General features: G+C 41.1%; 4 protein-coding genes across 6 annotated transcripts; 2 read left to right on the top strand and 2 right to left on the bottom strand.

Moving 5' to 3' along the window:
* Window positions 1-1687: 1687 nt before the first annotated feature.
* Window positions 1688-6860, top strand: srprb (SRP receptor subunit beta). Its single transcript, XM_058418826.1, has 7 exons — window positions 1688-1880; window positions 2206-2300; window positions 2381-2458; window positions 2529-2611; window positions 4648-4784; window positions 5416-5470; window positions 6256-6860. The coding sequence occupies exons 1-7, from the start codon at window positions 1739-1741 to the stop codon at window positions 6461-6463; spliced, it is 798 nt and encodes a 265-aa protein (XP_058274809.1). The 5' UTR covers window positions 1688-1738; the 3' UTR covers window positions 6464-6860.
* wdr53 (WD repeat domain 53) lies at window positions 6534-12698 on the bottom strand. 2 transcript variants are annotated; one of them, XM_058418823.1, is made up of 3 exons: window positions 12542-12698; window positions 11400-11906; window positions 6534-9402 (listed from the first exon to the last, which is right to left on the bottom strand). In XM_058418823.1, the coding sequence occupies exons 2-3, from the start codon at window positions 11886-11888 to the stop codon at window positions 8764-8766; spliced, it is 1128 nt and encodes a 375-aa protein (XP_058274806.1). In that variant the 5' UTR covers window positions 11889-11906; window positions 12542-12698; the 3' UTR covers window positions 6534-8763. The 2 variants fall into 2 exon arrangements, with proteins under 2 accessions (XP_058274806.1, XP_058274808.1); XM_058418825.1 differs by having other exon boundaries at window positions 11400-11901.
* A 3319-nt stretch (window positions 12699-16017) lies between these two features.
* Window positions 16018-20626, top strand: neu4 (sialidase 4). Its single transcript, XM_058418767.1, has 4 exons — window positions 16018-16255; window positions 17617-17832; window positions 17938-18193; window positions 19312-20626. The coding sequence occupies exons 2-4, from the start codon at window positions 17623-17625 to the stop codon at window positions 20166-20168; spliced, it is 1323 nt and encodes a 440-aa protein (XP_058274750.1). The 5' UTR covers window positions 16018-16255; window positions 17617-17622; the 3' UTR covers window positions 20169-20626.
* A 254-nt stretch (window positions 20627-20880) lies between these two features.
* Window positions 20881-26228, bottom strand: LOC131370610 (G-protein coupled receptor 87-like). 2 transcript variants are annotated; one of them, XM_058417977.1, is made up of 3 exons: window positions 26101-26228; window positions 23663-23835; window positions 20881-22384 (listed from the first exon to the last, which is right to left on the bottom strand). In XM_058417977.1, the coding sequence occupies exons 2-3, from the start codon at window positions 23754-23756 to the stop codon at window positions 21372-21374; spliced, it is 1107 nt and encodes a 368-aa protein (XP_058273960.1). In that variant the 5' UTR covers window positions 23757-23835; window positions 26101-26228; the 3' UTR covers window positions 20881-21371. The 2 variants fall into 2 exon arrangements, with proteins under 2 accessions (XP_058273960.1, XP_058273961.1); XM_058417978.1 differs by lacking the exon at window positions 26101-26228 and having other exon boundaries at window positions 23663-24212.

The raw sequence follows: 26228 nt of genomic DNA, 5'->3' as shown, positions 1-26228 counted from the left end.
GCTTTTCTGGGTTCGAGTTCTTGTTAAAAAGCCCGTCACTGGCATCTGAATTCACTCAGAAGTGCAGAAGCTTAACCACCAAGCCACCATTACTCTAATGCACAATACTTAAGGAACAAAAACACAACAGAATGATGCTACCACACCGTAGATGATTATTTCCCTATAACAGCATGTCCTCAAGTGTTTCATTCATTCCTCATGCCTAGGACATTCATTAATTTTAATTTGTATTCATTTCTAGTTACGGTGGGACGCCTACAAAACATCCACATCCATATTAGCAGACACCAGCCTCTCATTTTTCTCTCTTTATGAGTTGAGCAAATATTACACACTATATAATATACTATAAAATACACAACACAAACAATTGTGCAGTTCAGTACAGTATATACACTGTATTGCCAAAAGTATTCGCTCACCCATCCAAATAATCAGAATCAGGTGTTCCAATCACTTCCATGGCCACAGGTGTATAAAATCAAGCACCTAGGCATGCAGACTGTTTTTACAAACATTTGTGAAAGAATGGGTCGCTCTCAGGAGCTCAGTGAATTCCAGCGTGGAACTGTGATAGGATGCCACCTGTGCAACAAATCCAGTCGTGAAATTTCCTCGCTCCTAAATATTCCACAGTCAACTGTCAGCTGTATTATAAGAACGTGGAAGTGTTTGGGAACGACAGCAACTCAGCCATGAAGTGGTAGGCCACGTAAACTGACGGAGCGGGGTCAGCGGATGCTGAGGCGCATAGTGTGAAGAGGTCGCCAACTTTCTGCAGAGTCAATCGCTACAGACCTCCAAACTTCATGTGGCCTTCAGATTAGCTCAAGAACAGTGCGCAGAGAGCTTCATGGAATGGGTTTCCATGGCCGAGCAGCTGCATCCAAGCCATACATCACCAAGTGCAATGCAAAGCGTCGGATGCAGTGGTGTAAAGCACGCCGCCACTGGACTCTAGAGCAGTGGAGACGCGTTCTCTGGAGTGACGAATCGCGCTTCTCCATCTGGCAATCTGATGGACGAGTCTGGGTTTGGCGGTTGCCAGGAGAATGGTACTTGTCTGACTGCATTGTGCCAAGTGTAAAGTTTGGTGGAGGGGGGATTATGGTGTGGGGTTGTTTTTCAGGAGCTGGGCTTGGCCCCTTAGTTCCAGTGAAAGGAACTCTGAATGCTTCAGCATACCAAGACATTTTGGACAATTCCATGCTCCCAACTTTGTGGGAACAGTTTGGAGCTGGCCCCTTCCTCTTCCAACATGACTGTGGACCAGTGCACAAAGCAAGGTCCATAAAGACATGGATGACAGAGTCTGGTGTGGATGAACTTGACTGGCCTGCACAGAGTCCTGACCTCAACCCGATAGAACACCTTTGGGATGAATTAGAGCGGAGACTGAGAGCCAGGCCTTCTCGTCCAACATCAGTGTGTGACCTCACAAATGCGCTTCTGGAAGAATGGTCAAAAATTCCCATAAACACACTCCTAAACCTTGTGGACAGCCTTCCCAGAAGAGTTGAAGCTGTTATAGCTGCAAAGGGTGGACCGACGTCATATTGAACCCTATGGATTAGGAATGGGATGTCACTTAAGTTCATATGCGAGTCAAGGCAGGTGAGCGAATACTTTTGGCAATATAGTGTATCTATGGGTCTATTGTGAGGTGTCTCCTGCGCATGCGCAGGTCTGTTAGGTACACGTGTGTCAGAAGCGCCTCTCTACCAGCGGAACCGCCATGGAGGAGAAACTGAATTTGGATCTGGAAGACTTTTCGTCGGAGCCATTTTTGGACGAACTCGTTAAGGAAATAACAGAGCAAGACCCTTCGTTTCTAATCGGGATTTTCGTCGCTATAGCCGTTGTTATTATTACAATAGGTAAGCAAGAATGTTTGGGCCTCGTAGCAACGGCTACATGGAATATAGTTCCCAACCGTTTTCTGACAAGTCCCGCCTTCTAGGCGATGATTGGCTGGTAGTAGCGCTTGCCTGCTCTGTTTGGCTAGTGGAGCTTAACTTGTTCGTTTATTGGTAGTGATTGTAAAATATTAGCCAATCATAGCGAGGAGGCGCGATTTGTCTGAATACGGATAGGAAAAAAAATCTCGAGAGTATTTAGCTAACAAGCTCATATGTTTGCATGATAAATGACATATTTTAAGCTTCGGGCGCTTAATAGATCGATTATGTTTCTACATTGCAGTGCTTTTGAAATTTTTCTTGAGCTCCAAGAAGAAAAGAAACGCAGTATTGCTAGTTGGTGTGTGTGACGCTGGAAAATCCCTCCTCTTCAGCCGGGTGAGGAAGAAAGATTCCTACCTTTTACCACATTTTATTTCATTATCGTTTATTGATCAGTTTTATTTTTGCCTCTTCAGCTCCTGACGGGGAAATTTATCCAAACTGTGACCTCCATCAAAGAGAGTAAAGCGCCATACAGAGCAAAAAATGAGAAGGTACCAAATAAATAATAAACACACACACACACAAAGCTGATGTATTTAATGGTTAATTTCTTCTCCACAGGGTACCAGCTGGACTCTTGTGGACATTCCTGGTCATGACAGTCTAAGAGCTCAGTTTGTGGAAAAGTTCAAGGAGTCTGCCAGGTAGAAATCCTCGAGATGATGTTATTCCTGTTGACCTTTCGAACGTTTCGGGACCGTGAGCTCAGGTCGTGTGTATAGACTCGTATTTGTGGTGTAGGGTTTTTGACGTCGTTCGGCGGAACCTGTCATCTAGACCAGATGTGGTGGAGTGTCCATCAAGAACATCCTCATTCTAGTATAAATTCAATCCAATTTATTTGTATAGCGCTTTTAACAATGGACCGCAGCTTTACAGAAGTATAGAAACATAGAAAGTTTTATGTTAAGTCACTATTTTCTCCCTAATGAGCAAGCCTGAGGTGATGGTGGTGAGGGAAACCTCCCTGAGATGATATGAGGAAGAGGAACCAGACTCAGAAGGGAACCTCATCCTCATTTGGGTGACACTGGACACTCAGTAACTCAGTAAATGTTGATAATGTCCTTTATACAACAAGAGCTCCTGAGGAACTAATAGGTCAGTGTAGTTATAGACGTATCACTAAGGTCCATGTCCACATTTTTTGTTTAAAAATGTATGATTCTATCCGTTTTGGCCTTCCGTCCACACTGAGACAGCGTTTTTAGTCAATGCAAAATGTATCTTTTCGTACAGCAGAGTGAAATTCTTTCTTCACATATCCCATCCTTGGAGATTGGAGCGTAGGGTCAGCCATGATGCAGCACCCCTGGAGCAGCGTTAAGGGTTAAGGGCCTTGCTCAAGGGCCCGACAGTGGTAACTTGGTGGTGCTGGGGCTTGAACCCCTGATCTTCCGGTCTACGACCCAGAGCCTTAACCACTTAAGCCACCACCGTAGTCAAGTGACCAATTCGGCATACGTTCTCGCTCGCTTTTGCAACTTTATACTCCTGTGTTACTCGCAGTAACAATTCCACCTCACTATCGGTCCATTTAAACAAACCCTGTGCTTTTCCTCGACATATTGGCGTGACGATTCAAAGAGCCAGAAAGTAAATAAACTCCATGCGGAAATGGTGCAGGTCAAGGCTCATGTGCAGTACAGGAATGTAAGCGTTTTCAGACCTTTCAGTGTGGATGACCAACTTTTGGGAAGCGATTGAAAACCATAACGTGGATAACATAGACGCAGCCTAATTCCTTCCTGCTGAAAGCTGACTGATGTAACGGTGGTTCAGGGGACTCTATCCACAGCGGTACCCTGGGCCACAGACTGTCCACGCAGATCTATCCCCAGCAGCAGTAAGCACCACCAAGCGACAAGACTCCAACCAGGGGTTAGAGCGTCTGGATGGATCAGGCAGAAGAGGTCACGCTGGGAGCTCGGGAGTGAGACGAATAAATAGAACATGGTCTAAGAAGCTACAACCTTGTTCGAGAGGAGTTAGTACAACGTGGGATAATGGTGTATCTTAATGCTGTAACTATATGATTTGTTCTTTTACTACTTGTCCCAGGAACGCACAGGATCACTACAATGGCCAAAAGTTTGTGGACACCTGACACACAAAAAAAAACATACAGGATGTTCTTTGTATGGTGTAGAATTTCAATTTGCTCTTACTAGAAATTTCACAGTAATGACAACGCCCCTGTGCACAAAGCAAACAGACAGTTTGAGAAAGGAACTCCTGTACAGAGCTCTGACTCAACCCTAATGAACTCATTTTGGAATGAACTGCAACACCAACTGAACCCCAGACCTCCTCCTCATCATCATCATGTCACTAATGCTTTTGTAGCTGAATGAACACAAATCCCCACAGCCATGCTCCATCATCTAGTGGAAAAACGACTATATGTTGAATGAGACGTACAATAAAGACATAGTCAGGTATCCTTAAACGTTTGTGTGTATACGTTCACACTAGCAAGAAACAAGTTGCTTGCGTTCTTGGGAATCCACTGCATTTTAGCATCAGGCTTGAGCAGCTGTTAGCCTCCATGCACTAATTCTTTTAACTAGTCTTTCTGTAAATGATATAAATTGTAAACACAGTATTAATATGGAACACAAAAAGTCATTTGTCCTTTACAGTCGTATATGAGCTTGATCGCTTGTTTCTGTGCCCGCAGAGCTATCGTGTTCGTGGTGGATAGCGCCGCCTTCCAGAAAGAGGTAAAGGATGTGGCCGAGTTTCTTTACTTCCTCCTGACGGACCACGTGCTGATAAACAACTCTCCGGCCTTGCTGGTCACCTGCAACAAACAAGGTATGCTGTCGTATGTTATTATTATTACTTAAAAAAATTTGTCTTTGTAGCTTTGAACCCTGAATGGGTTCAGGGCACGCTTCCTTTCTCTTTCACTCTCCAAGTCAAGTCAAGAAGCTTTTATTGTCATTTCAACCATATGTAATTGACACAGTGAAATGAGACGTTTCTCCGGGACCCTGGTGCGACATAACGACGTGTAGCTACAAAACAAAACAACAAGGACAGAAAGTTTGTTTCGGAACGGTTTCAAAGCACCGAAACTGGAGACTCCTTCCATAAATGCTTAAAAGGATCCTTCTAGAAACCTGATCTAGGAAACACAATATATAAAAAATTGTCTTGTTGTTGAACTAGGCATTTCTAAAAACTACTACTTATTAATAAAATAGGCATTTTTGATTGGAAACCTGTAGATATTTATATACACCATACACTGTGGTATAACTGATATAAACGTAGTCTCGGGAAATCCCGATTCGACCCAGAACACTCGGTGCACTCTGTAGAAATGGTACAGATCGACACAAACACATTAAAAATGCACTTTTAAATGAGTTTTAATATGATTGTATTGACGCATATCTAAACTCTGGCTCCTCCCACTTTGCCCCCCCCCTGCCCTTTACAGACATGGCCATGGCAAAATCAGCCAAACTGATCCAACAGCAGCTGGAGAAAGAGCTGTAAGTGTTTATATTTCTAAATACTTTCTGCATCCTCAACACTCACACCCACTAGCTTCATATCCTCATATTTTACACCCATATACCTCCTCTTTGGCGTTCCTCTCTGCCTCCTGCCTGGCAGCTCCATGTCCATCATTCTCCTGCCAATATACTCACTCTGAACATGTCCAAACCATCTTAATCTGGCCTCCCTTACCACTCAAACATCCAACATTCACACACATTTATAAAGAATAACTAGAATCTCGAATCTGATCTGAAAAGATTTTTCGGCATTTTCAACTATACTCAAAGATTTTGGTAAACTGAAAACGAGTCTTTATTGTCCCTTGCATGAATCGCAACCACACTGAACATTCTAGCACCTTATACATTTTATATATGAATATATTTAGAATATTTCATTTTTTTTAAGTTTATATTTTTGAATACATTCGTGTGTGTGTGTGTATATATAGATTATTTCATTTATTTTTAATTTATATTTCATTTCTATTTATTTTTCTGGTAATCTGAAGCAGTCTCTGGCAAAAGGATTTCCTTCTGGATTTATAAAGTTCTTATCTTATCTCGATAAAGGGATGAGAGGGATCCTATCTAAGATTAAAGTTCAGAGATCGAGCCGAGCTTTCTTAAACAGATGAAATCACACAATAGTGAAGAAATCCTTCAATCCGAGATTCTTTATAGTAGCTTAATCTTTCTAAGCAGCCCCTAGCTTGTACAGAGTAATTAAGTTAGAACGTCTGGACCTGTATAATCCTTTGTGTCCATCTTGACAGAACCACTCTGAGAGTGACTCGATTGGCGGCCCTGACTTCTCAGGACGGCTCGGTTCGGTCCACGGTGCAGCTGGGGAAGAAAGGCAAGGACTTCGAGTTCTCTCAGCTGCCCCTGCCGGTGGAGTTTGTAGAGTGCAGCGCACGCAGCAACAACGATGACCAAGACGCCAACATCGAAGCTTTGGAGAAAAGTTTGGCCAAATTATGAACTGACAAAACTGTCAGAAATATATGAAGTCATGTATAAGTGTTTATTACATGTCTTTTAGTCAGTATTGTTGTTTTTTTTCTTCTTCTTTGTTTTTATATAGACTCGACTCAACCTGGAGTCTATTTACGTCTTTGAGTTTTAGTGAGAACCTTCATCCAAAGCATTCACACAGATTTATTTATTTGGACTACACAGGTTTTAATTTAACACCATAAAACTGTTATTTATTTTTCAAGGTACCAGGAGTTAACTGTGTTAAAAGCATGTTTTTCTTTTCCCTCCACGCCTCTGCTTTGTGCCTCATATGTCCAACGCTGACGGTGTAATTATGGTAACTCATCAGGCTCGGGCTCCTGCTGAATCCTGTAAATAAACTGCCATTTTTGCATGTTAACCCGTGTCCTGAACTCATTTCAGTAAGCTCCTGTTGTTATTTTAGGTTTAAGTATTGTTCCTGATGTATGAGGTACAATTCAGGGTCTCTGTTAGCCGAGGATGCTTCTCGCCGCTTTAAATCATTCCCTCCCGGCTCTCCAGACAAACACCGTCTTACTCTCTTAAGCTTCTTCGGTGTTACAGCAAAACTCCCGTAATAGAAGGAAAAGACGCTTCAGAACGAAACGAGGATAATTCAGCACACGCTCGGACAGATTAATCCATCCATTCGTCATACAGAATTCCACGTCAGAGGACCAGAGCCCTGTTCTTTATACACGGATTAGTGAATTAACTAGACTGGATTTTTGACTATTTGGTTTGCCAAGGCAAGTTCGTACAAAGACGTATATATTTATAGCACGCGGAGTTCCTGAAATTCTCTGATCGGCTTAGCCGTTTTCTTTAAGAGCAGTAGTTCTGACTAAATCATTTACTTATTTATATCAATCATAATATATTAATATGCCGATTCTAATACGCCACATAGCAACAGCTAATTCGTTGACATTTTCCAGCGGATGCACCGCAGCATCGAAGACTAATAAACACATCTGCTTTCTCAGTAACACGACAATCAGCTTTCATCTTACTATAACAATCCTTGGACAATTAGCTCTAAAAAAGTATCTATAAGTGGATAAAGTAGATGACGTATCGTTAATTGATTAATACGTGAAAAACGCTAATTGCTGGCGAATAATAAAACGCTGCAGAGGAGACAATAATAAACAGGTTGGTGACATTAATTCCATCACTTACAGGATCATGTTCCTATAAGAACCACCATGCCTGGGCTAAGTTGGGCTTGTTTTCGTGCAATAATAAACCACTGAACATGGAGGAAGTAAGTGTACGGGTGTAATGATACACTGCGATAGTTTTTTGATACGATTTAAGCTACAGGAGGTGGTAGCTTAGCGGTGAAGGTGCTGGCCTACTGATGGGAAGGTTGTGAGTTCGAATCCCAGCTCCACCAAGCTGCCACTGCTGGGCCCTTGAGCAAGGCCCTTAACCATCAATTGCTCAGGTATGTAAAATGAGATAAATTGTACATTGCACTGGATACGAACATCTGCGAAATGTAACTATGGAAAATGATAACAGAAGATAAAGTTTAGTTCTGAATGTACATAATATAATAAAACAGGTTTGGCTTAACCTACAAAAAAAAACTGCTACAGAGATTTAACATGTTAAAAGTAAATAAATAACAAAGTCGTCTAAAACGCCCAATTTCTATGTCATTGTTTTAAGTTTATTTCACATAATGACATCACGTGACCAGTGTGCTCACACTTTTTATTGACACAGTTCAAGCCTGTAGGATGTCCACACACACACACATCACATCGACATGGTGTCATGATTTAAAGTTGTGTTACGATTTCCTGACTTTGATTAACGTTCCATGGTCACGTTAAACTAACCTGCGCTCATCTTTGTACATTATATAAAACATTTTCACGCTTCTGCACATTTATCATTAGTCGATCGCTGACCCACTGGTTTCGAGTCTGGTTATATCCGCCATTTCCTGGCGACACAGGATCGCGCAGTTATCTCCAAACGGCTATACTAATGCTGCTCTCAAACGTGTCTAAATAAACAAACTGGAGGACAGAATTATAATGATTAGTAATCTGGCTCGTCATCTCTTGTTGGATTTGCTTAAATGATGTATGAAGACCCGGCCCTGGAGTTTCAGTACACACACACACACACACACGATAAACAGGCACAAAACCATCAATTCAGTCTGACTTGCTCTGTATTTTACAAGCACCCTTTGTTTAACCACAAGGCAAATAAATAAAGCTAAACACAGTTCTGTTCCCACACTGCTGGAGGAGAAAATGCTGCTAAAGCCCAGACAGAGAGTACACCGATAAACTGGTGCTCTGATCCGCCACAAGTAAGCTAGGCTGTCCTTTCAGAAGAGCCGGACACACCCAGTTCACCTTCTCCTCGTGAACGAACTTCAGTTTCAACGGCATCTTCGTGCGATTCGGGTCGATACTTCTAGCCTCCTCTGCAAGCTCCTCTTCGCTTCTCTTTGCCTCTTCAGCTTCATGACTTGCAGGCTTTGACTTCCTGTTTTTGGGCTTCCTGCGTTGAGCTTTGACCTTGACCTCTCCTGCCACTACAGGCTCCTCGCTCAAATCCCACAATGCCACTACTCCGTCGTTGCCCCCGGTGGCCAGCCAGTAAGGATGAGGCATGAAGTTGAGGAAGTGAGCCTGAGAAGCTCCCTGACTGTGAGCCTTTATCGCCCCCTGCTGCTCGAGTCTGGAGCCTGCACCCACGCGGGCGAGGTGCACGCGCCCGTCCTCTGCGGCACACGCCAAAACGTTTCCACACGCTGCGACACTGACGCAGTGAGCCAGAGGCGGGTTAAAGAGCTGACCGGCTCGTTGCTGGGATCTCTCTTCCTCCTCCACCGATTCCTGCAGGCTGTAGATCCACACTGGACGAGCTTTCTGCAGGTTCCACAGCATCAGCTGGATGATGAGAGAGATAGAGAGAGAGAGAACTGTGAAAAAACACACTGCATGGGATTAACTCTATTCAAGCTCATTGTCAGCCAGGGACATTTTTAAGAAACTGAAAAGACATTAATTTAGAAAAGTAGCCACATCTGTTCAGGACAAATCATCCATTAGTGAGTCTCTTGACATTATTTTATTATTATTATCGTTCTTTCTGCTTGGACAGATCATAGCTTTTGCATCATGCAATAAATGCATATAAATCAATAAAATGTCATTCCAGTGAATCCAGAAGGAGTGACCGTGTTTAAACAGTTGGTTTTAACTGCTGTGACCCATGTGCACCACTAAAGGGCAGCAAAGCTGCAGTGATGCCTGTATTTCGTGTGCAGCTTCCTAGTAAGAAAACTACTCATGACAGTTGCACAATACACTATATTGCCACAAGTTTTGGGACACCCCTCCAAATCACTGAATCCAGGTTTTTCAGGGGTTGGGCTCGGCCCCTTAGTTCCAGTGAAAGGAACTCTTAATGCTTCAGCTTCATACCAAGACAATTTCATGCTCCCAACTTTGTGAGAACAGTTTGGGGATGACCCCTGTTCCAACATGACTGGGCACCAGTGCACAAAGCAAGGTCCATAAAGACATGGATGGAGTCCTGACCTCAACCTGATAGAACACCTTTGGGGTGAATTAGAGTGGAGACTGCGAGCCAGACCTCCTCATCCAACATCAGTGCCTGACCTCACAAATGTGCTTCTAGAGAAAAATTCCCATAAACACACTCCTAAACCTTGTGGAAAGCCTTCCCAAAAAAGCTGAAACTGTAAAGGGCGGGACAACTTCATATTACTTTCATGTGCATGTAAAGGCAGAAGTCCCAAAACTTTTGGCAATATAGTGTATCAGACATTTGGTTGTAGTAAACATAGTTACTGTTTTGTTGGGATTTGTATGCAAGATATCAACATTGATTCTAAATAAGTGTTAAATTTAAGCTGTATAACTACATGCTGTTTGACTGCTCAATCCAAATTGTTTACTAAACATTAGAAAGCAAGGAAAGTTATTAGCCGTATCCAAGTCAGATATATACGAGGTGCGAGTCTCTGACCTCGCACCAGATTTAACCTCATCGCTGTTATCATCTTGATCTTCATCATCTCCGTACAATTCTCTCAAATGTCTAATAGTCTCTGTGCACCTTGCCGGACCTAACATGTGTTTTATTTCAAGGCAGAGACCCTCAAGGATGAAATTCCAGGACAGAAATGGGTTAAGTTAAACAAACCACAGCTGTGGTGAGATAAGGACTTTCGGCCTCCTATTATGGTTATATAAAGCAGATTTCCAATAAGTAGGATGTTAACAAAGCATCATCTTGGCAATTGACTCGGCTTTGTTCAAGTTTTATAACTTACAGTCTGTAAATATCTAGACCGGCTCGAGCTCTTGTAAACACAGGCCTCCGTGAACGTTTCGGTCACGTTGGTCAGACACAGAAAACATCCCGTTTGTTCATTTTTTAAGTCAGTGGTGAACAAATTAGCTAGCTCATTGTGCTTGTCTGATTAATTAGGCAAAAAAGTGGCATCTAATGTAGTGTATGAAAGCCTTTAGCCTGTCCGAATCATCTCTGGTGATTTTTGTGGCTTTTTAGAAAAGTCTAAAGGAAAGTGTTAAATGCTTCGAGTTTGGTTAACTCCTGGTTTGCCCCTGTTTAAATAAAAGCGTGTGCGCTGTGCTGGTTGTTCAATTTATAATGTTTTTGTGCTGCACTGCAGTCACCTTTCCCATGTCCCATCATTTCCCTAATTATGGAATTACTGCCTAGAGTCTGTTCAAGTGAATTAATAAGCCCCGGAAACACAGTCCATGCTAACTGCCAGACCATGTACTGATTCACATAATTACAGAATCTGCTTTTCCTGTGATATTGATTTGTTCACCCTATCTTTAGTTTTTTTCTTGTATTTTTGTCTTCTTGTAAAATCTGTGTCTCTCACCTGCATGTCCAAGCCGGCAGACACGAGGCTCTGCGGCCTCTGGGGTCGGAAAGCGACAGAAGCACAGATGTTGGTGTGTTTGCGCAGCGTGCGGCTCACTTTACCCGTCTGTAAGTCCACCACCCTGACAGCCCCAGAATCGTCGGCCAGTGCCAGCGAGGCGCCCGTTTCGCTCACTGAAAGCGAGTTGATCTCGTCCTCGCCCACATCCTTGAGTTCCTCCGCAGGCTTCTTCAGATTGCGTGGGTCCAGGATGCTCACTGTCTCACCATGAGACACGTACAACAGCCCCGGTGATGTGTTGGAGAAAACTGTACACGTGACGTCATCCTGAGAGGTCAAACGCAGCTGTGAGAGAGGCGTCCCTTCTTGAGTCCACACCGTCACCTCGCCTCCTTCGGCCCCTGAGGCCAGAAATCCGTCGGCTCCTGCTGCAGCTCCAATACACAACACCGGAGCAGTGTGGCCTGCAGACCAGGACTGTGCCATGCTGCTTACTGACCTGTACTGGGAAGAAGTATCCTTATAAACATCCTCACTAAAGATGACACTGACAAAATGTATTCTTCTGCATGCAACATCAATGTAGGACTTTACTTCATTTTCAGCTCTGACTATTTTCAATATTTCTGTGGACTTTTATAGCCTTCTCAAGTTCAATGTAAGGTCAATATTTTCTGTTATGGGTCACGTGGTACATTTGATAGCTCTGGACACTGGACTTTAAACCTGTCTGAACTTTTCTTTGTTTTATTTGGTTGCTGTTAAGGACACTGGACTCCAGAATAACGAGTTTGTTTTAAGAAACTTGGGTTAAATTTTAAATAAACATTCTGCCTTGTAGATTAAATAAACAATACGGGGCTAAGTACCCGGATGTAGGTCATGCAGTATGTTTTGAAACGTCTGAGAAAGTTTACTTGCGTACAATAAAATAATAAAGGTTAACTTGCTAAGAAAGTAACACCATAAAACTGAAAAAAAAAAACAATTCCTTCGCGTCACTACACCACCTAGCTCCATTTTATCATTAGAAAAATGAAAGAAATAGTCAGTTAAACGGACCTGCTAATTTGTTATTAGCCAATTTGTTAGTCAAGCCAAATAACAACACATTAACACCAAGTTCGAAGTGAATTTACCTGAAATCAATGGACGTATTAATCCAGAAAGTCTTTCAATCCTTTACCTGAAACATGTCGATAGCAAATATATATATATATATATATTACTCAAAAATAAATACGATAACTGATGGTTCCTGCACACGTGCGGCGAAGATGGAAACGTCGCGCTTTGATGACGCAATCGCCAGCGCGTCTGAAAAGCGCAGTGGTGTTAGCAAACATTTTGCAGTCAATTAACTAAGATAAAACTTAACAGCCCTCGTAGTCATTAAGAAATAATCAAAATATGCAAATATTCGATCATTATTTAAATTTCAACAGTCATATTTTGGCTGTTTATTGTAGCCAGAAAGCTTTTTATTCCTGGACATTCCTCTGAGAGAACATAAACAGGTCCAAATCCCGTTTAATTCAAGTGACCAGTCAAACAGGCTAAAAACTATGAAAATTCAATAATAAATGTGTCAGATTTCGTAATGGTGCTTGTGACTTACACCGCGGTAATAATAAACCCACACAACCAATCGGTTTGTTTAGTTAATACCTGCACTTGCTGGGGATTTTATCAGGTCAAACTACCATGCACACCAAACAGGCATAACATTATCACCACCTGCCTATTATTGTGTTGGTCCCCCTTTTGCTGCCTAAACAGCCCTGACCCGTCATGCACTGTGTATTCTGACACCTTTCTATCAGAACCAGTATCAACTTCTTCAGCAATTTGAGCAACAGTAGCTCGTCTGTTGGATCGGATCACACGGGACAGCCTTCTCTCCCCACGTGTATCAATGAGCCTTGACCACCCATGACCCTGTCACTGTTCCTGCCTTAGGCCACTTTTGATAGATACTGACCACTGCAGACCAGGAACACCTCCACAAGGGAGATGCTCTGATCCAGTCGTCTAGCCATCACAATTTGCCTCTTGTCAAATTCACTCAGATCCTTACGCTTGTCCATTTTTCCTGCTTCTAACACATCAACTTGTTCACTTCCTGCCTAATATATCCCACCCACTAACAGGTGCCATGATGAGGAGATAATCAGTGTTATTCACTTCACCTGTCACTGCTCATAATGTTATGCCTGATTGGTTGCCATAAGGCCCCTGGACCTTCCTTAATGGAAGGAAGCCACCATAGGACCACAAAGGACCAGCTGCTATTTGTTATCCCAGCGTAGAAGCATTCAACATGGTCATTAATGTGGTGCTGGTAGGGATGTGTCATACACAGCAGTGTTGCTGGCTTTTTAAACACTGTACACTTACTTTATTCGGCACACCTTGTTTGTCCGCATAGATTAAAGCTGTAGCTTATAAGTGTGTATTATCAAACACAATATTTCTGCATTAACATAAGCTCTTCCCTTTAAAATGGAACATTCAGGGTCCACTATTAAACTTTCATGGATTGTTACTAGAATGAAAAACAAGTTGTATGTCTAATAAATAAATAATAACCTTGCAGTAACTGTATCTTTTATGTATAATTTAAGGATTAAACATTCAAAACTGAAAAGATATTATACTGTATGCCCTGTTCCTTAGACATACAAGGTAATAACACCAATGATGTAATATTTTCATTCCTGGCAGCACGGCCAGTTTTTAAACACTGTGTAATTCACACGTAATGTCAAATAACATGTCACTGGGATCCAGACATGTGAACTGGCAAGAAACTGCTGTGATAAACATGCCTTTTCCTGCTGAGACATTCGACATGACCTGGATTGCAATTTCTATTGAAAAGCCTTGGGATATATTGAAAATATATTACAATGTTTACTGCTGAAACCTGCTAAGTATTCAGATTTTAACAAGATGGATGAAACCCCTGTGAGCACCGCACCAGGCTTCACGACAGTCTCGTAGCAGTAGCACACAAACACACACATACACTATGATGTCAGTGTCAGTACAACACAAACATTCGTTAAGTGATGATTTTATAATGGTGCCTTTCCTTTGAATGACAGGATAGAGGAGGGGGGCTGAGACATTGTGCATAGCGACATATGGGCTACAATCCAGTGTGATATGGTCTGGAATGCACTTTAATGTCCCTGACAAAGCTGATTAATCTGTGATCGTTGAATCAAGTCATTAACTAAACCATAAATTCTACAGTGAAGCAAACTGACTAGTTATGAATAAAACACTGGTGAGATCGTTGAAATCAGTGCAAAAAATGATATTATATTTATGGGACATAATGTATTTATGTGTGATGTTTGCTTGTTGTTGTTTTTTCTTTACTTTAGCAGAATGATGGAATAAGTTAAGATTCTCCATATGAGGTTTGCATCACTGTTGGTATTTTAGATTTAAGTAACTGTTCATGTAACTAGATGCAGTGCAGGAACTCGATAAGAAAAGTCGCAGTTCTCTTTCAGGAAGCTTCTCACTTCAGTTTTAGGTCTGTTTTTTTCCCTCCACAGAACTGTTCGAATAATAATAAAGTGGTGTGTTGTCCCTCTTTGTGTAAAACATGTACAGGGTTTCTGTTTGACTGTTTTCACGAAACATGAATTATATATGAACATGGGACAGCTGTGAACTTTCCTAGAGCATCATTTTCATCAGGTCCTTTTGGAAAAAAAACAAAAAAAAAACCCAGAAAGAAACAAGCTACAGAAACAATGGCACAAAATAAATCGTTAGCTGATTTGATAATGCTCTTATTTTTGTTAGCAGACTAGCATTAGGTAGATATGGGGTGTGTGGCAGATCAGTTGTGACTGACTGTGGAAAAACCGGGCAATGGAAACACATCTCTCTCTCTCTCTCTCTCTCTCTCTCTCTCTCTCTCACTCACACACACACACACACACACACTGTAGCTTTGATGAGTTGAGCTCATTTCTGGGTCAGTGGTTCAGGACACTGACTAGGCCTTTAATGCACATGGTCATGCAAAATGGTATTGTGTAGTTGCTCTCTCTCTCTCTCTCTCTCTCTCTCTCTTTCTCTCTCTCTCTCTTTCACAAACTATCCCCTACACACACATACACACATTTTGCATGCTTTCAACATCACACCCTCAAATAGCTGTCAAAGTCTATTAACCACTGAAGATCTATCTGTTAGTAAGTCTGCTTTTCGTCTCTCTCTATCTTTCAGATGCGACATGAAAGTACGATGCGCATTTAAACTAATAACCTGTACTGTTTGGTACATTATAGAGATTACAGGAAGTCATTTAGACATTTTGGGATTGATTACTCAACATCCTTTTGCCTTTTCAGACAATGTTCCAAGGAATCAACAAAAGAAGAAGACATTTCAGTGTAAATGTTAAAGCTATGCTGGGTTATACTGGGATACGGATAACAATGATATATCATATTCATCTATGTCTAAAAATGATGTGCAATATTGTCTGACTCAATCTCTATTACTATTGGCTTAGATCATGATTTCATATCATTCTTGCATACAAGACATACAGTATAAGAGGAATTGATATTAATAGTGCACAAGAAAGTTTTGCACACAACAGGAAATAAATATTTGTTAGAGGCGACTCTTTTTTTTTTTTAACAGACTAGACACATGACACTTTAACAGTCTTTCACTCACACTGTAGCCACCGGAAGAGAGACAGTGAGGAAGACCTGCCAACGTTCTCGGTTCGAGCCAAACATCAGAGCTATAAAGCAGCCAAGTTATACAGCAGAGAATCTCCATTTACTGGGTTTTGGAAAGTGAGCCATATATTGCTGGTAAGTTCTGTTTTGTCTGTAGAGAGCTGTTTTAGTTGATCTTTGTTACCAATCAATGATTTGATTTGCTGTGTAAGAAATACTGTGAAATATGAAGAAATACATTATGTTGCATGATTCTTTAGGTTTCATTTTAGGAAAATATCCAGTGATGTTTTTTATTTATTTATTAACTTATTTTTTTATTCTTTATTCTATTTCTTCTTCATTTTTAATGGACCAGATTTTAAAACTTGCCACCACTTTTCAACATTTAACAAGAATATCAGAGCTCATGTAACTGACATTTCAGACATAATATGACCAGATATTTTATTTAGATCCCGAAGAAGCCGCACTCACTGATCGCCCATCAGCTAGCTGTCTAGCCTGCTGCTTGTTGGGCTAACATTCCTGCCAATTTCTGAATTCCCATTAAGGATGCAGCTAGTCTTCTCATTTCCTCTGATGAGCTTTCATGTTATAAGTCAAAAGTTTTCTTCATGAAAAATATCATTTGCCATGCGCCATGTTATGCCGATAACTCTGCTATAGTACAGATTTAGTTACGCTATATTGCCAAAGGTTTTGGGACACGCCTCCAAATCACTGAATTCAGGTGTTGTTTTTCAGGGGTTGGACTCGGCCCCTTAGTTCCAGTGAAAGGAACTCTTAATGCTTCAGCTTCATACCAAGACATTTTGTACAATTTCATGCTGTCAGCTTTGTGGGAACAGTTCGGGGATGACCCCTTCCTGTTCCAAAATGACTGCACACCAGTGCACAAAGCAAGGTCCATAAAGACATGGATGAGCGAGTTTGGTGTGGAGGAACTTGACTGGCCTGCACAGAGTCCTGACCTCAACCCGATAGAACACCTTTGGGATGAATTAGAGCGGAGACTGAGAACCAAACCTTCTCGTCCTAAATCAGTGCCTGACCTCACAAATGCGCTTCTAGGGGAATGGTCAAAAATTCCCATGAACTCACTCCTAAACCTTGTGGAAAGCCTTCCCAGAAGAGTTGAAGCTGTTATAGCTGCAAAGGGTGGGTCAAGTCCATGTTACATTCATGTGCATGTTCAAGCAGGTGTCCCAAAACTTTTGGCAATATAGTGTATCTGTTACCAGAATTAAAATTTATGTACACACAGACACAGACAAGCGTGAAACATCCTAATGAGGTTATACTACATATAAGCACTGCTAGAATTGATTAGACAGATTAGAGAACAGCAACTAAACAAAAATAATACACATCCAATAGTATCATTTTGCGTGAATAGTGGAAGTTCTTCGAAGATTATGTGGTTGCTGAGGATCCCGCAGACAACAATCAGATTATATTTCTGATTGTGACCTAAATTCATTTTTTCTTCTCAGTACCTTATGGATTCCCATCGTAGCTCCTATTTCCCCGCCCGTTCCGTGCTGTTCCGGAAGGAAGCGAATGGAGTGACGTACCGCATACCTGCTCTGATCTTCTTGCAGCACTCCTCCTGCTTCCTGGCCTTCTGTGAGGAGAGAATCAGTCCTGCAGATTCCCAGGCTCACCTGCTTGTCATGCGCAAGGGCACCTTCTACAGGACCTATGTAGAGGTCGGCAAGGAAGAAGCAACAGCGTCTCAAACTTCTTTTAGTTTTGAATGCATACATTTAAGCTATGTGAATCTCACATCTCCTTTGTTCTTTTCCTCGATCTAGTGGGAAGACATGCGAGTCATTAGCACGGCTGTTCTGAAAGGTCACCGTTCAATGAACCCGTGTCCCGTGTACGACTCCTTCACCGGGACAATTTTCCTCTTCTTCATCGCGGTGCTCGGTCACACCACAGAGTCATATCAGCTGGTGACAGGCATCAATGTCACTAGGCTATGCTACGTGTACAGTCAGGACAATGGGGAGACCTGGAGTCCTGCCACTGACCTCACTAAGACGGTCATAGGAGACACAATTAAAGGTGAGTTCTTAGTTCCTGGATGCTATACAGTAGAACCCCAGCATACAAATTGAATTCTTTCTGGTGGCGAGTTCTTAAGGTGAAAATTTGTCCTCACAGGAAGTTGTGCCTTCAAGCATGGACTAAAAATAGAACGGACCATCCACGCCACCAATCTGTCAACAAACAAGCACCCCAAAAATCACCTAGCTTTTGAGCACATACCCTAGGCAATGTTGGTATCATGTATTGAGTCTTTCGAAACAGCTTCCTCTGACTTAAAAAATGTTTGTAAAATTCATAAACTCGCTTTGCTTGGGTTTCCACTGACGCAAACAAGTTTTGAATGGCTCCCGGATGTACCCGCTACTTAGCCGGCGTTTGGTTGTTTCGGTTCGGTTCGTTCATACACCGAAAGTGCTTCATATGCAGATGCAAGGTTCTTGCAAAATTTCAATTCTCAATGCAAACATTTGTAAGGGAGGGCATTCGTATGCCGAGGTTCCACTGTATTAGTTAATGTCCGAATTTAAACCTGCCTCATTCACTGGAATGTAAAATTTGAGACCATAATTATGTTGAAACAGGATCCACCCCCCAAAAACAGTATTGTTTATTCCATTGTAGTAAAGAGTTGCTTTGGAACAAGAAGTTCTAGTACTTCATTGGGAACTACAGCACTTTTTTCACTCGAAGGTGTGTTAGAGCAAGAAATTGTTCAAAATGTCCACTGAATTCTCACACTCAGAAATACCAAACTATACTTTTCCTTTTTGCAGGAGTAGTACCATCACGGGCATGTTTTAGCTTGCCATATCCTAGGTATAAACTTCAAAAGCTATTTCTTTCTGAGATTTCCAAGGGTACAGGGCTGGGGGGCAGAAGTCATGCTTCAACCCTTGTATTCTGTTTATACAATTCTAACATTTGTTTTCAGATTTATATTTACAGTTACATTGCCTCATTTGAGTAAAGCATTTATCCAAACTTGAGAGATGATAAAACTGAGCAGTTTTTGTCAGTGGTTTTGCATATGGACCCAAAACCTAGCAAATATTTCAAACATTTCATGTTGGCCAAAGGTAAAATGGTCTAGTAATGTAACACCATCTATTGGCTAACTCTGTTTTTATGTATAGTGTGGGCTACCTTCGCTCTCGGCCCAGGTCATGGGATCCAGTTAAAGTCTGGCCGTCTGCTGATCCCAGCCTACACCTACTACATTGACTGCAAGCAGTGCTTCGGAAAGATGACTAAAACCACTCCGCACTCCTTCTGCTTCTACAGCGACACACATGGCAGGACATGGCATTTTGGTGAAACCGTGCCAGAGCCTGAATGCGTGGAGTGTCAGCTGGTCTCAGTGGACGAAGAGGACGGGACCAACGTGCTCTACCTTAATGGCCGCAGTGCCCTCGGCTCCCGTGTTCAGGCCCTCAGTTTTGATAATGGTACCATTTTCCAAAGAGGACAACTGGTGCACAAGCTTGTGGAGCCTAGAAATGGCTGTCATGGGAGTGTGATCGGCTTTCCAGCACCTTTCAACCTCCTCCAGAAGTCCGATTTGGGTGAAGTCCAATCATCTTCCACTGCAGCAAGCCCATCTGAGAAGTTTTTAGCACCAACCTGGGTGGTGTATGGACATCCAACCTGGCCCAAGGCTCGCCAGGATCTTGGCTTGTACCTCAACGTGCGGCCCCGTGACCCGGACAGCTGGACAGGACCGTGGGTCATCTACGAGGGTCCGAGTGCATACTCGGACCTGGCTTATATGGAGGTGGCATCTACAGACGAATCACCGGTTCCTGTTTTTGCCTGTTTATTTGAAAACGGCACAAGGACAGCATTTGATGAGATTTCATTTTGCATATTTACATTGTTTGAGCTTATTAACAACCTCCCCCAGGTCCTACCTCGTCTGAGTAGTGTAAAATCAGCAGAGAAAAAGAGGAGGAGGAGGAAGAAGAACGTGGGTCAAATTTGTAGAGTGTGTTAACCGCAGAATATAAACAAACTCGAAATTCCATTTGTTTTCCTGTCCTAAGAAAAGAACCAAAAATATGTTGAACCTGCAGAATAGAAATCTATAGATATTTGTCAAGCTCCATCACTAATGTTCATATACATATATGTCTGTATGGTGCTAATTAGCATTGTAGCGCAAATAAACTGAGTGAATTGAATTTGATGGACTTGCATGGGAATTGATCCAAACAGTGTAATAGTTTTTCCTTCAAGAACTTAATTCTTGTTTTTGTCATTTAATGCTAACATTCATGTTCAAAAACTCAAGGCCCATCTCTCTTTTTATCTGTTCCTCAGTCTGTCTATTTTTAACAAACACAATATCTCATGAGCGTCCGGTTGAACATTTACATGGAGGATGTTGTAATTGATCCAAACTGGATCGAGGTCAAATGTCTAAAATAAGCCTTTCTTCAATAGCTTACTTTTAATCAAAGAGGACTCTATGATTTATCAATAAAAGTTGCTAATTCTAACCATTTATTCTCTTTTTCTCCTATAAAAAGAGCATTCTGTAATGTAACCCAAATGTAGAATCTTCAGTTATATGTGGTCAACTAAAAAGGACAATGTTTAGATCCTTAAAGTTATTTTTAATATACAAAAATACAATATAAACAATGATATAATCAAACAGTATATATATATATATATATATATATATATATATATATTACTGACAATACAAATAGCATATATATACAGGTATATATAGAGTTTATGTACCCTTACTGTCCACACCAATATGTCCACCTGCATGTTTATCCAAATATCTGAACAATCAATCAAGTGGCAGCAGCGTAACACAAGAAGTGATACAGATACAGGTGAGGACCTGCAGTTAAGTTAAAAATGAGGAAAACAAATGTAACCTTCATTAAACTATGGCATGGTTGTTTTAGATAACACTGTATAAGCTGCTGGATTTTCCACACAGAGTCTAAAGTATCCACAGAACGGTGCAAAAAAAAGGCTCCAGTACGTCAAACAACCACTCTTTACAACCACGGTGAGCAGAAAAGCGTCTCATTTAGAAATTTTAGTTCATTCAGGTCATTTAGAAATTTTTACAGCGCTTGTCTTAAAGTAGCTGGTGAGTGAGTACAGATTTATAATATTGATCAGCTGCCATAAGTTATATATAAGCTTTCTGTTCACACAACACTGATTTTCCTCATGAAGATTGGCTTTCCTTAAAGAGCATGACCACTCCTTTCTTTGTAGATTCTGGAGAGTACACAGACATTTTTTCACTAGGTGTCCAGATTCCCAGGGCTTGAGACAGCTTTTTTCTAAAATTCTTGCACATGAGGAAGTAAATGATGGGGTCCAGACAGACATTAAACATAGACAACAAAAGCGTCGCCTTTTTCCCGGTCTTCAGGGAAGAATTCAGCAGCAATCCATCGGTCTGGCTTTTAGTGAACGGGATCCTACACAGGTGATATGGCACGAAGCAGATAAAAAAGACAACCAGTAAGACTAGAATGTTCTGGCCTTTCTTGGGCTTACGTGTGTTTGTCTCTCTGACTATGACAAACTGGGCAGAGGATCGATGGATGTGTCTGTAGATGGATATGTAGCAGGTGAGCAGAGTGATCAAAACTAGGAAAAAGATCAATATGTTTATGTAGACCACCACTCCATGCCATTTTTTACCTAGCTCACTCTTTAGATCTGCACAGTTATTCATTTTATCCACTCTAGTCTGATTGGTCAGTATTGTATTAGGAAGCGAAAGGCCCATCATTGTGAGCCACACCATTACAGCCATGGCTACGGTGAAAGAGTAACTGTAAAGACAAGCGCCACACTTTCCACCGAACGGCCTCACGATCTTCAAGTAGCGATCCAGAGCCACCAATCCGAGGAAGAGGATGCTGGTGTACATGCAGCAGTAGAAGAGCACGGCTGTGTAATTACACGACACGTCTCGAAGACTCTGGGGTGCCAGTTTGGACTCGATGAGCACGTTGATTGGTATAGTGAGGGTCATGAGGAGGTCTGCCACAGCCATGTTGCGCAGGTATAACAGGAAGGTTCGCCTCTGCGAGCGGATCTGGAAGAACACCCACAAAGCCATGGAGTTCAGGAACAGGCCGGCCGTGAAGATTATTATGTACAGGCAGATGAAGATGATGGAGGAGGGTCCTAGTGGGTCATCAAGTGTATTGCTACGATCCATGGCTGAGAATATAAAAGGCACAAAATTATTGCACAAAACAAAAACAAAAAAGAAAACAACTTCTGGAACCAGATCTTTCAAATCTGTCTTCTTTCCAAGTGGCTTGAGTTTCACTACAGGTTTACTTTCATCTCAGATACTGTTTGCATGAATTGCATGAACTCACTTTCAAACCCTTATAAGGGTATGTCTAAAAAGCCAGATTTTCTCTTTTATTAAGAATGTCCTCCATTGTCCATTCCAAGATTACACTACTCTCATGTTTACACCATCTAATTCGAGCATCATGTAGAATTACGAACGAATTATACGTAATTCAATATGTTCAGTGTGCAGTTTGCTGCCGATTGATCAAAAATAATATTAATCTGTCATGACATTTAAAACATTAGAGTTTGTCTTTAAATATTATAAACTGCAAAGAACATGTACTAGGATTAATTATTTTATAGGACTTATTAATATTTATAAATGTATTTATTGAAATACATTATATATCATTTTTATTTTTTAATTAATAATTAAAAATAAATTAATCATTTATAATATAGATATGAAGAATAAATATATATAATGTATATTAAATATTAATAAAATATATAATAATATATCTCATTATGAAAGAAACAAACCATGCTTTCGGGAAAAGAAAAAAAAATCACTGACAATGGAAAAAGTGATAAATAAACAATAATTTAAATGTTGTTAAACACAGCACTTTTTATTTGTTTTGGATCGTGAATATAGCTGTTGCCAAAAAAACAAACAAAAAAAAAAACCCACAACAACAGCATTTAGATAAACCTGCGATCTGAATTGCAGTCCATTGTTTATGGATTAAACTAGTTACTGTGGTATAAAAGATCTAGAGTAAAATAATCAATACACATGCAGTTCTGATTAAAAGTATAGTGTGCAATATTTCTATTTATATACATTTATTGAAACGCTGTTCATACTTTCTATTCTTTTCTTGGAGTCTTTTTTATCTGCCTTTCCTGCAGACCAACATTTTCTGTTTACTTTCAGACTAAGAGCACTTCCAAATATCTGAACAATAAAGTGCTTCCTAGGAAACAAAGATGTTTAGAACACATCATAATTTAATGCTTTTATAAAAATCTAAGATTACTCATTAATCCTCTACGCATACGTTTCTCTTTATACGCTTCACAACATGTCTATATGAAATATGCATGAAACATGACCTTATACTGATAAGCAGCTGTATGTATAAAAAATATATATATTATATTATAAATAATGATAAATAGTCTCACCTGGATGACTGGGGTTATTTCTGTCCTGCTGTCCTGATGCGTTCTTGGTGTTTGTATGAAAGCAGGAAGCAGCAGCGACGGAACTCTGCCCCATATTTTATTACTGAGTGGAGTGACGAAATTCACCTCTACCTCTGATGTGTTTGGGCTTGCAGCAGCGGTTCAGCGCTTTCCTAGGAAATTTGTATCAACCCTATTATCTATTATCACAGATTGTTTTTAAGTTAAACTCCCTGGAAAAAATCAATTTCCAAAAATCTAATTCCATTTTGAATTTCTTTATTTGATTATCAAGCTGGCATATAATCTGTTTCTGTGAAAACCAAGTCATCAGTAAAATATAATTTAATCTAGCAAGACTAATACGATAATAATAATCAGGCTGATCTTGGATGCTCGCTCTGTCACATGGGTTTGCTGCAAAATGTTTTCTGTAACAGTGAGAAAGCATGGCTGCTACAGAATTCGTTGTAAACAAGTAAACAAACTTTAAGATTAATAAATGAGCCACGTTTAACAAGCTGCATAGAGATTAAATAAACATGACTGCTTATAATTATTTAAAATGGAATTATTTACTGTACTTATACCTATATATATATTTTTTTGTCCCAGGGTCCGCTGTTTGTAGTGGACCATGCACCCGCATGATTTTGGCACAGGTTTACCTGTTGCAACCCTCCCATTTTCACCTGGACTTGGGACCGGCACTGAGAGTTAACTCTTCAGTGGTGGGGTGGCGCCCTGCCGAGGACTCGAACCCGGGCCACGGTAATGAGAGCGTGGGACCCTGCCGCTGGACCACCAGGAGGCCACTTATACCTACTGTATATATGCTTTATACCGTGGAGTAATTGCCTGTGTGTCTTTAGTTCTATACAAAAAAATACTAAAAGAAATTGTATTAGAAATACGATAAAATGTAATAGAAGCTACAATACATACAATAAAATAACCTTACAAAAAAAACCCCATACAATAAAAAACTATACAGGTGGGAAAGGAAGAAAATATATGGGAAAATATCATAATGTATATATGAATGCAGGTATGTTGTGCTATATACAATTGCTGTCTATACAAATTTCCACATTCCAAGAAATTGACGGCTGATAAAATTATCTGTGAAAGTGTTGGGAAATTTGCTGACTAAAGCACAATCAAGACATGACAGGAAAATCCTCCTCTGTGATAAGGTAACTCTTCTATGTCTCAGCGTGCATCCTGACACCCTGTTACTCATTACATTCCATTAACGCTGCACTGAAACGACCCTGAGCTTGTCATCAGAGAGCAAGCTTATTCTGCCATGTCGATTTTCAGGGAGCGTTGGTGTTATCGGCTTATCTGCCTTCTTATCGCTTCTGAGAGCACACAAGAGCTCCAGCTGCCAACAGGATGTGCTTAATATACAGTAAGCCGGGCGTGAACGTACAGTCACGTACATACTCTAGAGTGCACATGGGATATAGAAGGTGTCATGTGCAGTTTATATAGTCAGTCAATTATGGAATTGAATTAGCTTGTAGTTATAAATATTGCTAACCACATTTTTCCCCACAATTTGATCTCCTAATTACCAACCACCCACATAGCAGATGGGACTGGGCCAGATCTGGCATTAAGCTGGCACTGCTGGCTGAGTTCTGGCATGGCAAGTGGTATGTCAGCCAGGTGCGGACCAGGTCTGGCAGTGATGGCACTGTTTATATAATGGCATGCCAGATGTGGCCCGGTTATGGTTTGGTTTATGTGGCGTGGCCCAGTGCTGGCCCATGTCTGGTTTGCCAGAGGCCATCATTCTTTGTGGTATGTGAGCCGAGTGTAAGTGCATTGTGTGGGCCAGACCTATTTTGCTATCTGGGCAGGGACGGTAAAGGCTATGATGCTTCCTCAGAGACATCAAAATCTTTTCATAGCGGACGAAGGTTGGAGGAAAACGCTATCCACCCACTTCTGCATACACAAGCTACCCACAAATGGCTAGTTTCAATAAAACTGATATTGTATAATTTTCATTTCTGACATCCTTATCTAGAGTGACTTACAGTTTTATCTCATTTTCACATCAAGGGCCTTGCTCAGATGCCCAACAGTGGCAGCTTGATGGACCTGCGACTCAAACTCACAATCTTCCAATCAGTAGACCAACACTTTAAACACTTAGCTACCACATCCCCTTCTTTTCAAGACTCCATAGTACAACAAGACAAAAGCTTTCACTTGATTCATTCAAATGTACCGTGTGTTTTCTTCTTCTTAACATCTACACCAATCATGCATAACTTTATGACCACCTGCCTAATATTGTGTTGGTCCCCCTTTTGCTGCCAAAACAGCCCTGACTCTACTACATCCCTGAAGGTGTGCTCTGGTATCTGGCACCAAGATTTGAGCAACAGATCCTTTAAGACGTAAAGGACTTAAAAGATACTTACAAGTCTTAAAGGACTTACAGGATACTTTTCAGAGATACTGACCACTGCAGACCGGGAACACCTCCACAATAGCTGCAGTTTTGGAGATGCTCTGATCCAGTGGTCTAGCCATTACAATATGGCCCGTC

This window comes from Hemibagrus wyckioides, linkage group LG20, assembly GCF_019097595.1.
Source record: "Hemibagrus wyckioides isolate EC202008001 linkage group LG20, SWU_Hwy_1.0, whole genome shotgun sequence".
Lineage (NCBI taxonomy): Eukaryota > Metazoa > Chordata > Actinopteri > Siluriformes > Bagridae > Hemibagrus > Hemibagrus wyckioides.
Note: the sequence above shows the minus strand (reverse complement) of the source record. Positions and strands in the feature narration are given on the sequence as shown.